Source organism: Schizosaccharomyces cryophilus, assembly GCF_000004155.1.
Source record: "Schizosaccharomyces cryophilus OY26 unplaced genomic scaffold supercont4.1, whole genome shotgun sequence".
Classification (NCBI taxonomy): Eukaryota; Fungi; Ascomycota; class Schizosaccharomycetes; order Schizosaccharomycetales; family Schizosaccharomycetaceae; genus Schizosaccharomyces; species Schizosaccharomyces cryophilus.
Window position 1 is genome coordinate 976,301 of NW_013185624.1, and position 12,035 is coordinate 988,335.

A 12,035-nucleotide genomic window follows, 5' to 3' on the forward strand; every position below is an offset into this window, starting at 1 on the left:
ACTCGCAATTAGCTCTTTGCGTGTATTAGCGATGTATCTTTAATACCTTTAAGAATACTGTGCGTTATCGCTATTTAGTAACCTCCCATGATATAGTAGAAAACAAATCAAACTGCAGCAATTTAGCAACAACTGAATTTATGGCTTCAGCGAATGTAAGCGCGCGTGTATATGAGCTGCTAGAAGCGTTAAAAAAGGAGTTTGATGAAGTATCCAGAAAGTCGCAAAGTTCAGAGCACCATAAAGATGATTTTGACTATAAAGGTATCTTTGGGCAGTCAACAAACAATTCGAACGCTGGTGTAACTAACGAATGGAAAGGAATCATTTCATCTCAAATACAAGAGATTGCTCTCATGAAACAAACGGTTATGGATTTGGAGATGCAGCAAAACAAAGTCAAAGAAAGGTAATAATAGAGTGACTGGGATTCACGAGCTCGTCAAATCTCAATTTATAATATTTCTTTTCAGCTAACCAAAAATTAGATACGAAGAGGAAATTGCTAGATTAAAAAGTCAACTGGAGAACCGACGGAAGGAGATTGCTTCGGGAACGATTTTTGGACGCAGGAAAAACAGTGTATCAGTAGGAAAGCCAGGTTTGTCTGAATCCACAAAACCACCTTTTTCAGCAAATGGAAATGGAATAACCGGGTCTGCTCCAACAAATTTGCGCTCCCCTGCAGTCGATTCTGATGGTACTGCTTTAGCTCCTCTCCAACTCCCTAATCCTGAACTAGCAGCACAAGGATACCCTGGTTCATTGGTGAATCCTGCAATTGTAGGTGGAATGGCTGGTTCCGGCGTCCGAAGTAAGTTGAAATTCTTGTCGATATGTAAACATGGCTGATGTCGTACTAACTATTTTAGCTTATCCTCAAAGTTTGCCTTTGGGACATCCCCCACCTCCTGAATCCGCATATGCTTCGTCAGGTACCCTCCCTGTTGCCGGCGGAACTAATGCTAAGATGAACGTGAACCCACCTCTTCCCTCGGAGATGATTCCCACATCAAGTTTGACAAATAACGAGGAGAAAGATTGGTCTATCTCTACAATAAGAAAAGACAAACAATCTCCTGTTTCTGTGAGGTTGCTCCATACATTGGAACACACAAGTGTAATTTGTTATGTTCGCTTCAGCGCAGATGGTAAATACCTAGCTACCGGTTGCAATCGTGCCGCCATAGTATTTAGTGTCGAAACCGGTCAGCTAGTCACTCTTTTGCAGGAAGAATCTGCTGAGCGTGAAGGAGACCTTTACGTACGAAGTGTAGCTTTTAGTCCAGATGGTAAATACCTGGCTACTGGAGTTGAAGATCGTCAAATTCGGATTTGGGATATTGCTCAAAAACGCGTTTATCGACTTTTGACTGGTCACGAGCAAGAGATCTACTCGTTAGACTTTAGTAAAGACGGTAAAACGCTGATATCGGGCAGTGGGGATCGCACAATTTGTCTTTGGGATGTTGAAGCCGGTGAGCAAAAGTTAATTCTACACACAGACGATGGTGTGACTACAGTTGCCTTTTCTCCTGATGATCAATACATCGTTGCCGGTTCTTTGGACAAAGTCATTCGAGTTTGGACGTCCTCTGGTACCTTGGTAGAACAATTAATTGGTCATCAAGAGAGTGTTTACAGCATTTGCTTCTCACCTGACGGATCGCATCTGGTCAGCGGTAGTCTTGATAACACAATTCGATTGTGGGAACTTCAAGCCACGAAAAGGATATCACCCAGCTCTATTAAAGAAGGAGGAATATGCAAGCAAACATTCAGCGGGCATAAGGATTTCATTTTGAGCGTTGCCGTGAGTCCTGATGGAAAATGGATTATTAGCGGATCTAAAGATCGAACAATCCAGTTTTGGTCTTTGGATTCACCAACGTCTCAGCTTACTTTGCAGGGTCATAATAATTCTGTCATTTCCGTTGCCATTAGCCCAAATGGACACACTTTTGCAACGGGAAGTGGAGATTTACGTGCACGAATTTGGTCCTATACAGATCTTTAGAAATTCCTATTGTTCTTAATGTGTTTTACCCGCTTTACCCTTTTCTCCTTTTTTACATTCCATCCGTAATGTGCTTTTGTTCAGAAAATCTTCCAGATTTTTAAATTATTGTTTTTCGTTTATAACATGATTAGTAACCAAGGTTATATAATGGGGATCCTATTTCCAGATGCTCTGATCCATTTCTTTTTTGATAAAAATCTTATTTTTGTCCATACTCGTCCCTTCTTTCTATAAGATATGAACAGTCAGTCATGTTACTGTTTTTTTTTTTTTGTTTTTCTTTATTCCGTAATTTAGTTATGTAAATCGATGTTCACAAATTTAATGGAATAGAATTATACCAAATTCCTTTTAAGTGGATGCTCACTTGATAGAAATACAGTTGTGTATTTATTCTGTAATATATTCTTAGAAGTGAGATTTTGTAAATTCACAATTCCAACTATTTCGTTTGACTTTTTACAACAAACTACGACACCAAAGGTTGGTATGAAACTAAATACCCATTTCACCGTTACTACGGATTGAAAGGAAATTTCACATTATTTCAAGGTAAAATATCCCATGAATAACATTTTTATTTATATTGAATATTTCAAAAAAAAATACCAGAGAATTGGGGTGATTTAGACCAAATCAGACAAAAAGAAAAATGGGAGAAACGACTTTGGTTTTTGGCGATGAACCTAGCTGGACTGATGCGGATATTCAGCTCTACTTTCGTTCAAACCTTTCGTTAGAAAAAAGATATCATATTGTTAGGAATATTTATCAGAGACTGAAGAATTATATATACTCGTCTATATCTATAAATCTAGTATGGAATCATATACAAGATTTCTTTTCTATAAAAACGAATAATCGAGATATGCGGAAGTTAGCATATAATTTAATGGAAAGATATATCTATACGCAGAAGGAATTGTCTCTGATGGAAAGATATGTGTTCTTTCAATCCATTGAAAAAAATGAGTTTCATGATCCCTCAGAACTTAGGCTGAAACTCAAATCTCTAAACGTTTTGACGAATGAGGGTCATAAAATCTCTGGAATTGAGAACAAAATATGCCCATTATTAGCTTCATGGTTCATTCAGGCTCACCAGTTTCAAACAGAACGCTCTCAAAAACAAGGGCTTTTAAAGGAAGAAGGTCTGTTATTTCTAACTGAACTGTTTGCTTTTTCTAGCAATTTGACCAAATTCCAACTCTACAGGGTTCCTGAGCACCACGCACTGTTGCTTATTAGTTCAGTCGTTGATGTCTGTAACAGAACTCCATTAACAGAAGTAGTTGAAAAAACATTACTTCTTTTTGATGCTCTTGTCCGTTACTCTTCCGTTCCAGGCTCTGCTGTCAATGATGTCGTTGTTATTTTATGCAGCGCTTTTGTAAGTACGTTTTCCTATTCCAAGCTGGCCAACTCAGTCGTCGTCAATCTATTCCAAAGTCATATCTCACATATTGTCTTTGAAGCTGTTATAGATATTTTGCGAAATTTAAGGACGAACGTGAATGCAGTTCGTGGTGCAGTTCGTCTTATGCGCTTCTTTGTTTTGCAAGGGTCAACTATAGATCCAATGGCAACCTTTAGTTTGAGTTCCTCCATAAAGTATACAGAGCTTCCTTTGGGCTATCATGAAAGCGTTGATTTTGAGATCCTTGGCACTGTCTTCTTGTACTTGCAAACTCCTCGTATTTGCTCCCAAATTTCTTCAGTGGATTGGAGACGTATTTTTAATATTTTATCATTTTCTTCGAAGTATTTACCTTTTGAAACTTCAGAAACTAAAAAATCGCATAAATATGCTACTGCCTTTGCAAATTTATATGATCGAATATTGGATGTTTTAGAGATTGATGCTTTCACTCCTTCGTTCATCTATTTTGAAGAGAAGCTAATTGCATTCTTTCATAAAATACTTCCTTTGTTGAAAACCTCGATCTTAAAGAAACTTGTTCAGTACATCGATGCCTGTAATCTTACTTGCCCTTCAAGTTCCTGTTGGACTTTAAATCTTTCTTTTTTATACAAAGTAAGCCAAACTGGTTTCCTTTCTGACCAAGATAAGGCAAATGTTTTAAAGACGATCCAAAAAACATGTTCATTATTGGATAAAAATTCAGTCTCTGAGTTTTACAATGTTTTTCTTCTTCCAGCTTTAAAAGATCTCAGTGACTCAGAAGATGAGGGTTTAATTGCTCCTTTATATAATATGCTATTTTTTATCCACGTCAATCATTCCTTTATTGAGTTAGAGGGTTTAATACCACTTTACCAGCAATTTATTCACTCTCCCAATAGTGGGGATATCACAGTTCGACTTGCTACAAGCTCCTTAGTTCGCCTTTTTTATTTCTACTCTGATTTGAAATGTAAGGAGCAGGCATTCACACTTCTGTCAACACTTTTGTCTTTGCTGAGTAATAACAGCTCTCCGATAATAACTCGATCAATGTGCTTACAGCTATTTCTTCGATTTCGTAGAAATGCGCAAGGAATATATTTGGTCGAACACTTACACCAGCGAGCTTCTCTCTCAAATGCCAGTTTGTTTGAAGAATCAATGCCATACATCTACCCTGTTTCAGATTCGTTTATCAATGACATTTTCGTTGACAAGCATCATTGGGGAAGATCATCCTCTGAACTTTTCAACGAAAAGGATGGAAGCGGACAAGTAAATGACTTTATATTTCCTACGTCTTTACTGTTAAACACCTACAAAGATATATTTCTTAAAGAAACTGAATGGACTATTTTCGGCTGTTTGGTTGCTCATTTTCCAGATCAGTTAAGCAACCGTAGCCTATTTATACAGTCAATTCTTCAAATCAGGGAATTAGTAAATGTTTTCTGTGGAATGATTTCTGAGCGCATAGCATTTCCCGCTGCTGTACCTGAAGATGTTCGAAAAGCCCACATTATGATACCTCTTCTTCAGGCTGCTTTAATGTCGTTTGGATATCTAGACCACTTTACACGGGCCGAAAAAGATGAATTAGTTAATGCATTTTTACCAGGTCTTGAAAAACGGAATGAAGTATGTCATATTTGTATACATGCTTTATTGTTGTGTTGCTATGAAATGCCAGTATCTATCAGCAAGCATCTACCAGCAATTTTAACCAGGTTATCCAGATTGATAACTAAGCCAGATTTGAGTGTTCATATTTTGGAATTTTTAAGCAGTTTGGCTAGATTGCCAGACCTCATTGCTAATTTTACAGACGCTGATTTTCGGCAAGTTTTCGGGGTTTCTTTGAAATACATACAGCATTATAATGTTACAAAAAGCGGGAAGACTCAACCCAATGATAATGTTGTAATTAAGCAGTCTTATTCAAGTTATGTGCTAGCTTTGGCTTACAATATTCTTCAAATTTGGTTTCTTTCAGTACGGACTAGTGAACGTAAAAAATTTGTTCCTTGGATTTTGCGTGGATTAAGTTTAGCTGCTGAAGGTCAAGCTCTCGATGATTTGAGCTTGGTGCAGTATGATATGATGCAAAGGTTTTGTTATTCAAACTCTGATATTCACAATCAAGCTTCGAGTGGTATTGATCCAGACATGAATTCACAAACCTGGATCCGCGGAAATTCTCTTTTTACCGTCAGCGTATCAAAGAATTTGAATTACATGCAAGCGCTTGTACGTCGTCCTTCTGGGACAACGCAATATACATTTCGAAATATGGCTTATTTAAGAAACTGGATGCTTGAAGAGGACTTATCAAGTTCCAAGGGTCTACCATCTCATAATGAATTTGCTCCGATTCCTAGTAGTTTTTTCTCACATTTTTTGGATCCACAGGGAATCTCTGTCGATAGCCATCCAATTCTCTTACCTGCTAATGATGCTGTGCGAAGAGCTATTGCTGTTTTCGATCGGGTTCCAGTTATTGAATCTCTGAAGGCTGGAGTTGTTTATGTTGGTTATCAACAAACTGTGGAAGCGGATATATTAGCCAATACAGACCCTTCTCACAGCTTCAAAGAATTTCTCAATGGACTGGGAGTTATGACAGAGTTGAAAGGTAGCAAAGAATTTTACACAGGAGGTTTGGATCGTGAAAATAACATCGACGGTGCATTTGCCTATTATTGGAAAGATAAGGTCACGCAACTTGTTTTTCATTGTACAACATTGATGCCTACAAATTTTGAACGGGATCCCAGCTGCACCATGAAAAAACGGCATATTGGAAATGATTTTGTAAATATAATTTTTAACGAATCAGGTCTGGTTTATGACTTTGACACTATTCCTAGCCAGTTCAGCTTTGTGAATATAGTAATCTCTCCAGAATTTGAACCAAACAGTTCGTCAAATCAGTCTGCCAAATTCTTCAAGGTAGAAGCGCAGACAAAATACGATATAGATTTCAGTCTTTTCAACAGCCATAAGATTGTTTCGTTAGAATCATTGCCTGCGGTCGTGCGAGATGTGACATTAAATGCAGCGGTCTTTTCTCATATCTATCATCAAGGTGCTGGTGACTATGTTTCAATATGGACTGAGCGTTTACGACAACTAAAGCGATTAAGAGAAAGGTTCCTACCTGCACATTTGGTTGAGGAGGATCATGAGGAACGAATACAGATGAAATTAAAAAATGGCACAAATTTTTCGGACTTCACAAGCTATCTCTAATAAAAAAGGAGGGGGTGCAGACATTATTTAATGATAGATATGTATACATTTATGAATGATTCTCTAATAATAATTAATTAATAAATATTTACTAATCTATTCATATTCTATGGCAACAAATAGTTTGATTTGTATCGGACGAGTACTATACACTAAAGAAGTTCAAAACCACAAAGAATAATAATGGTGGCCAGATGAGAAATATAAAATAGCTGAAAGCTTTATGTATGATGTTTTTGTAACGACGATGAGAGTTGGCACGCCTATTTTGGGCTTGAGTATGGTATAAAGGAAGAAGACGACCAGACTTTTGATAATAGAGGTTTGCAAAATATGTGACAATAGCAAATAAACATAAACAGGAAAAGCCATAATATAGATATATAGCAAGCTGGTCAGGAAGTAAGCAAAGATGAGTTTGATAGGACTCTGAAGGCGGCTTTCCTTCTTCATGAACATAAAATAATGAAAGCAATTGATATCCTGGTCTTCGTATTCCACTTGTCATTGCAAAGGCTTTGACATTGTATTCAGGGACCTTTTTAAGAGAACCGTAATCATCAGTATAAGTATGAACAACTTCACAATAATCGTGATCGTCACCGGCAAATGCAGCAATTGGTTCAGTATCCTTTAAAATCTCTGAAGACAGTTCTTTCGAAAGCACGTTTTGATATTGGTACCCATAACCAAATGATATCGTATCCTTCTTTTCGCGTAGTTTTCCACAGGATGTCTCATCTGGGCGGTATAAAGGAACATGCCCAAAAAGAATCCGTGGTGATGAATCGTCTTTCTCCTTTTTAAAAAACTCCAAATAAGATTTCGGTTTCCCGTATACGTTCGGTGATATAGTGTTAGAAAGTCGAATTCCATCAACCAAGGCTAAGGTATGGTTGCCAGCAATTACGGATCGGGAAGTAGGACCATAAATAGATTCAAATATTCGAATTTTATCGTAAAAAGTCTTTTCCCCGAAGCCAATATCGTGATTCCCAGGATAAACTTCGACATGTTCAGCAAAGCCGAAATCGAAAATTTTGTTAAATCTGTCTAGATCCCTTTGCCATTCCTTATAATTAAATTCTCTTCCAGTATCCATCAAGTCTCCCATGATAATTGTCAGATCAGGTTTGAGCTTTTTATGAAGGTACCGCCAGTGTCGAAATAAATACTGGTCGGCAAGGAATTGTACGAGACGGAGCAAGGGACGAGGATAATTGTAGGTACCAATATCTACAATCTGGGGATCAGCTACTAACGCAACATGGAAAGGTTTTGCTTTCTCAGGCCAGCTTTCCCATTTTGACCAATGGCATCTTGTATGTGATCGAATATGAATAGTCCTTTCAAGATAATAGACCAAAAGAAAAGCAAAAATAAAATAAAAGAACACAATAATTTTCATAGCTGCAATCTCTCTAGTATGCTAAACAAACAGTTGAGCCAAAATATGCTAAGTTCATAAAACAATGGACCAGCTACTTTTGTATGAAGATTATTTGAGAGGATAGAAAACACCTTTTTTGTTTTCTTTCTTACGGTTGAATGAGAAGGCACTGACTGAAAAAAACTTATTTTTGAAAAAGGTATAATAAATAGAAACTTGAAATGACGAGGATAATAACAAAACAGAAATAGAAATTTAGTATATCATCAGAGAAGGTTACTTGACTGTCACGGTGTGAGATGGACTCACAATCGGGTGGAAAATTGAAAAGAGAGTTGTGTCGGATTGAAAGTGATAGGTCAGAGACCGCAATAGAAACGAATACTAGTGAACAGATCAATATTAGAAAATAATTGTATGAAATTGGTATTGGTAGATGAAAGGTGAAAAGGAAGTTGTAATAATTGCTTGTTTACGTTGTGGTAGAAAAGGTATGAAAAGAAATAAATATCTTTACGGTTTTCTCATAAGCTGCATTTGTTACAAGGAATGAGAAGATCAGTTATATAAATAATGGATAAAAGATTAGTCTAACACAAGTGGATTTTGTGTATTGGCATAAAGAAGCAGCGCGATTCCATTTATTAACAAGAAATATAATATTAGCAACCTTGAAATAAAACATTCATTAAGCATAGATTGTAAAAAAATAAAAGGAAAAGAAAACAATAATCATTAGGCGTTTGCATAAGTTAGCAAATAATCTCGGGATGAGCGAAAGTATCTGATGAACAGAAATATAACAAAGACATTGGATTTTAGAGAAGAAGATAAGAATATATTTCCTCTTGGCAAAAGATTTCTTTCCCTTTTGAAAAAGATGGAACAGTTGCGAATCCTCCCTTTAGTTGGTCGATATTGCAGAAACAAGCTTGTCTATTTCGAAATGATGCGTGAAAGGAGAAGTAAGCAAGTCTTAGAATTCTTCTTCATGAATGGTAAAGGCTTGAGAATAAATGGTAATTACCATAAAGATAATGAAGCCACCAACACAGCTCATGATCGCAGCCGGTGTATTCGTTAAGCTAACATTCACAAAAACAATGGGGAGAGCTAAAAACAAAGTTAGAGTGAATGTTTTTCTTAAGCAAAAGGAATTCCATACCAAAGCCAGTACTTATGGTAGCACCAAAAACAAATCGGCCAAAGTCTAAGAGATTGCTAAATCCGTTAGCCAAAAGTTGAATAGCTGAAAAAATAATTGGCAAAGAGCATTATTAATAAGAGACGGTTCCTGAAAGCCGAAAAAGGAATTCGTTTGGTCTTTCAAGAGACATCTCATGTCATTTCAATCCCTGGAAAGGAAACCTTGAAGGGCAGAGATCTTCGTCGTTATAATTAGAGAACATACCGATCCTCTTCTTGTAAAAAGTCATGACTGGAAGAATACCGTTCGGTGAGAAATTGAGGTAGAGGTGCCAGCAAAAAGGGAATAACTGAAAGGTTAGAGACAGAGGAAATAGAAACCGAGTAAATTCTAGCATCGAAAAAACAAAATAATCCTTTTGAATCACTTCGTTCTGGAAAAAGAACATACCAATGAGCAAAGGATACCAATTTCTGTAGAGAGCACCAGACAAAATCACAAGCATGAAGCCAATGGCAAGCACCTTTTTACGACGTTTTAGTTAACAATTGGTACATTACAAATAAAAAGACAGCAGGAACTATTGCATACCGAAGAAAGGCCAATGATTCTAATTGATGAAATGTATCGTTAGTTTGCAAAACTTCGCGGAAAACTCAACTACATGAAGACAAACTTACTTTTTGAGATCAGACATGCTAGTTTGTATGCACAAAGACCTTTAATTTTTCTACTACAATAATTTGCTATGAGAAGAAGACCAAGACGTAGCATCTATAACCCTTTTGGGCTACGCTAGTTCTCGCTAAAGTACAGTAAATAATATTTGGAATAAAAACAAAAGTTGAGGGTTCAGGATGGTTTAGGAAGGCTATTGTACAACAAGAAAGGATCAACAGGTGGAAGCTGTCGGATTTCAGGACATAGTGTCGTCATTTGAGAGAAACGGGCATGCTGGGGTAGCAGCAGGTAGGCATTGTCAAGAGAGAGGAAGGAAAACAAAGGGAGTTAGGCTGATAAAAGCGGGCTGAAGAAAAGGTATGTGTTGTTTTTGACAAGGATCAAGGACAGAATTGGCGACTGCTAAACTTAACTGGACAGGCACGGGATGAAAAAGTTATTTCTCGATGGTCCGTCATGAACAGTTTTTTTCTTCCAAGATAGGTTCGTTGAACATGGATGATCATATGCGTATAAATAATAAGCGATTTTCTTTGAAACAGAAGAATAACGTAGTGTAAACCCAAACCGATGCAAGATCGAATGAAGCGTTGATTCATCCATGTAGCGAGAGTTGTTTACACATGGAGCAGGAAGTACAAAGAAGAACCAAGGCGGATGAGTGGGATTCGGGGGATGCAGAAGTTGAGTGCATTTCAATAAAATCTGAGCTCTCAAGTTTGGCGGCGCAAAGTTTAAAACTAAGGAGCAACTAATTCCATCAAACTAAGATTTTAGGTTAGTTTTGAATCACAATATTAAATTCCTTGTTTCAGAAATCAGGTATATTCTACGTACTATGCCTTCTTTGGGTGAGCGCATCAAGACATCTTGCTCTTGAATGAGAGGATGGGAGGAATGCAAGTCAATTCTGGTGACTGAAAATAATCCACATGTAGAGCACTTGTTGTCTACACAAACGCTTCCGATTTCTAAAATTTGCTGTGGCCGAGTATCTCGATGTTTGGGATATAAATTAGGATCCGTTCGAATCCAATCTACCAAAATTTTACTTGAGTCGCCGCCCTTTCTATTATTCTGACCATTTTGGCTTGCCTTCTGATAGGCATCGATTCCAATAGCCTCTAATTGCTGCTCGACATCCTCAATTTGTTTGACAGGAGCATGGGAAGACACAAGCCGAGATTTTTCCTTGAGCAAATTATGGTAATGACGAATTAACTTGTTTCCCTTGAGTCCCTTTATATGCTTTTGCTTTTCTTTGGCAACGCGATCCTTCACGGAGACTGGACGCATTCAAGACACGAAGTTTAAAGGATTAAATAAACACTGAAAACGGCAATAGCATGTACGAACAATGCTAAAATCAAATAAACAGTTGATACAACCTGTATAGTATAGAGATTTCGCGGGGGTAAACCAAAAATAAGAGAAATGAAAATTTCCAAGAGTAGCGGAGAATTGACTGTAGAAAACTTATCGCCGAAATGGATTGGAAACCCTACTTCTATTAAACAAATAAATGTAAAGATACAGAAAAAATAGTCCTAGTCAAACTTGAAATGCAATTACGATGCCAATATGAGACTGGAGGTTCTACTTACTTTGTATATAGGAAAACAAAAAGAATTGAAATGCCTCCAAATGAATACAAGACAGCCCTGAGCATAACATATAAAAAAAAAAAGCCTTTGTGCTTGCTAACCTGTTACACAAACAATCGAGCCTGAATCATTGAAAACCAAAACAAAATAATAAGACAGTGATGATAATCTTGGACACATCGCAAACAAAGAAAAAGGAAATGACCGACTATTTTCAGTGCTTTCGAGGTCACTTTTTGTCCTTCCCTACTTGGGTTTTTGTTTCATAACATACATATTGTTCCTAGACCAAGTCATGTACCTAGTAAACACAAATACGACCTTGTAAATACATGGTGATTTAAGCGTCATTTGCTTCCAAAAAACTGTTCAATTTTTTTAAGACTCTTAAAAGTCCTTTGAATAGCCTTTCCTTCCTCTGTTTATGGTTTCTATGGAACTATTTATTTATTAATTCTTTTGTTTACGTTCATACTTCCACCAAGGATGGAAGTGGGTTCGCTTAATTTAAACTTCACGTCCCTGTTTCCCGGGATTTC

General features: G+C 37.1%; 5 protein-coding genes across 5 annotated transcripts; 2 read left to right on the forward strand and 3 right to left on the reverse strand.

Moving 5' to 3' along the window:
- The first annotated feature begins 99 nt into the window (after positions 1–99).
- Positions 100–2,387, forward strand: SPOG_04516 (transcriptional corepressor Tup12). The gene is made up of 4 exons (XM_013166515.1): positions 100–264; positions 322–409; positions 489–814; positions 873–2,387. Exons 1-4 carry the CDS (start codon positions 141–143, stop codon positions 2,015–2,017), a joined length of 1,683 nt encoding a protein of 560 aa, XP_013021969.1. The 5' UTR covers positions 100–140; the 3' UTR covers positions 2,018–2,387.
- Positions 2,388–2,472: 85 nt separating this feature from the next.
- SPOG_04515 (tuberin) lies at positions 2,473–6,808 on the forward strand. The gene has a single exon (XM_013166514.1). The coding sequence runs from the start codon at positions 2,673–2,675 to the stop codon at positions 6,672–6,674; it is 4,002 nt and encodes a 1,333-aa protein (XP_013021968.1). The 5' UTR covers positions 2,473–2,672; the 3' UTR covers positions 6,675–6,808.
- Positions 6,686–8,547, reverse strand: SPOG_04514 (ER lipid phosphatase). Its single transcript, XM_013166513.1, has one exon. The coding sequence runs from the start codon at positions 8,080–8,082 to the stop codon at positions 6,820–6,822; it is 1,263 nt and encodes a 420-aa protein (XP_013021967.1). The 5' UTR covers positions 8,083–8,547; the 3' UTR covers positions 6,686–6,819.
- Positions 8,548–8,581: 34 nt separating this feature from the next.
- Positions 8,582–9,950, reverse strand: SPOG_04513 (vacuolar sorting protein Vps55). Its single transcript, XM_013166512.1, has 6 exons — positions 9,892–9,950; positions 9,803–9,821; positions 9,662–9,734; positions 9,476–9,560; positions 9,230–9,285; positions 8,582–9,177 (listed from the first exon to the last, which is right to left on the reverse strand). Exons 1-6 carry the CDS (start codon positions 9,906–9,908, stop codon positions 9,041–9,043), a joined length of 387 nt encoding a protein of 128 aa, XP_013021966.1. The 5' UTR covers positions 9,909–9,950; the 3' UTR covers positions 8,582–9,040.
- Positions 9,951–10,300: 350 nt separating this feature from the next.
- On the reverse strand, positions 10,301–11,188 carry SPOG_04512 (uncharacterized protein; the record flags this gene model as incomplete). The annotated part of the gene is made up of 2 exons (XM_013166511.1): positions 10,301–10,657; positions 10,730–11,188. 2 exons carry the CDS (start codon positions 11,186–11,188, stop codon positions 10,301–10,303), a joined length of 816 nt encoding a protein of 271 aa, XP_013021965.1.
- Positions 11,189–12,035: the final 847 nt, after the last annotated feature.

Coding starts and splice junctions, on each gene's coding strand:
- SPOG_04515 (XM_013166514.1), top strand. CDS start 2,673: ATGGGAGAAACGACTTTGGTTTTTGGCGATGAACCTAGCTGGACTGAT.
- SPOG_04516 (XM_013166515.1), top strand. CDS start 141: ATGGCTTCAGCGAATGTAAGCGCGCGTGTATATGAGCTGCTAGAAGCG. Junction 265..321: donor AGATGATTTTGACTATAAAG/GTATCTTTGGGC, acceptor ACGAATGGAAAG/GAATCATTTCATCTCAAATA. Junction 410..488: donor CAAAACAAAGTCAAAGAAAG/GTAATAATAGAG, acceptor ACCAAAAATTAG/ATACGAAGAGGAAATTGCTA.
- SPOG_04513 (XM_013166512.1), bottom strand. Junction 9,561..9,661: donor TTGGTATCCTTTGCTCATTG/GTATGTTCTTTT, acceptor CTAACCTTTCAG/TTATTCCCTTTTTGCTGGCA. Junction 9,178..9,229: donor TACCATAAGTACTGGCTTTG/GTATGGAATTCC, acceptor CTTTGTTTTTAG/CTCTCCCCATTGTTTTTGTG.
- SPOG_04514 (XM_013166513.1), bottom strand. CDS start 8,082: ATGAAAATTATTGTGTTCTTTTATTTTATTTTTGCTTTTCTTTTGGTC.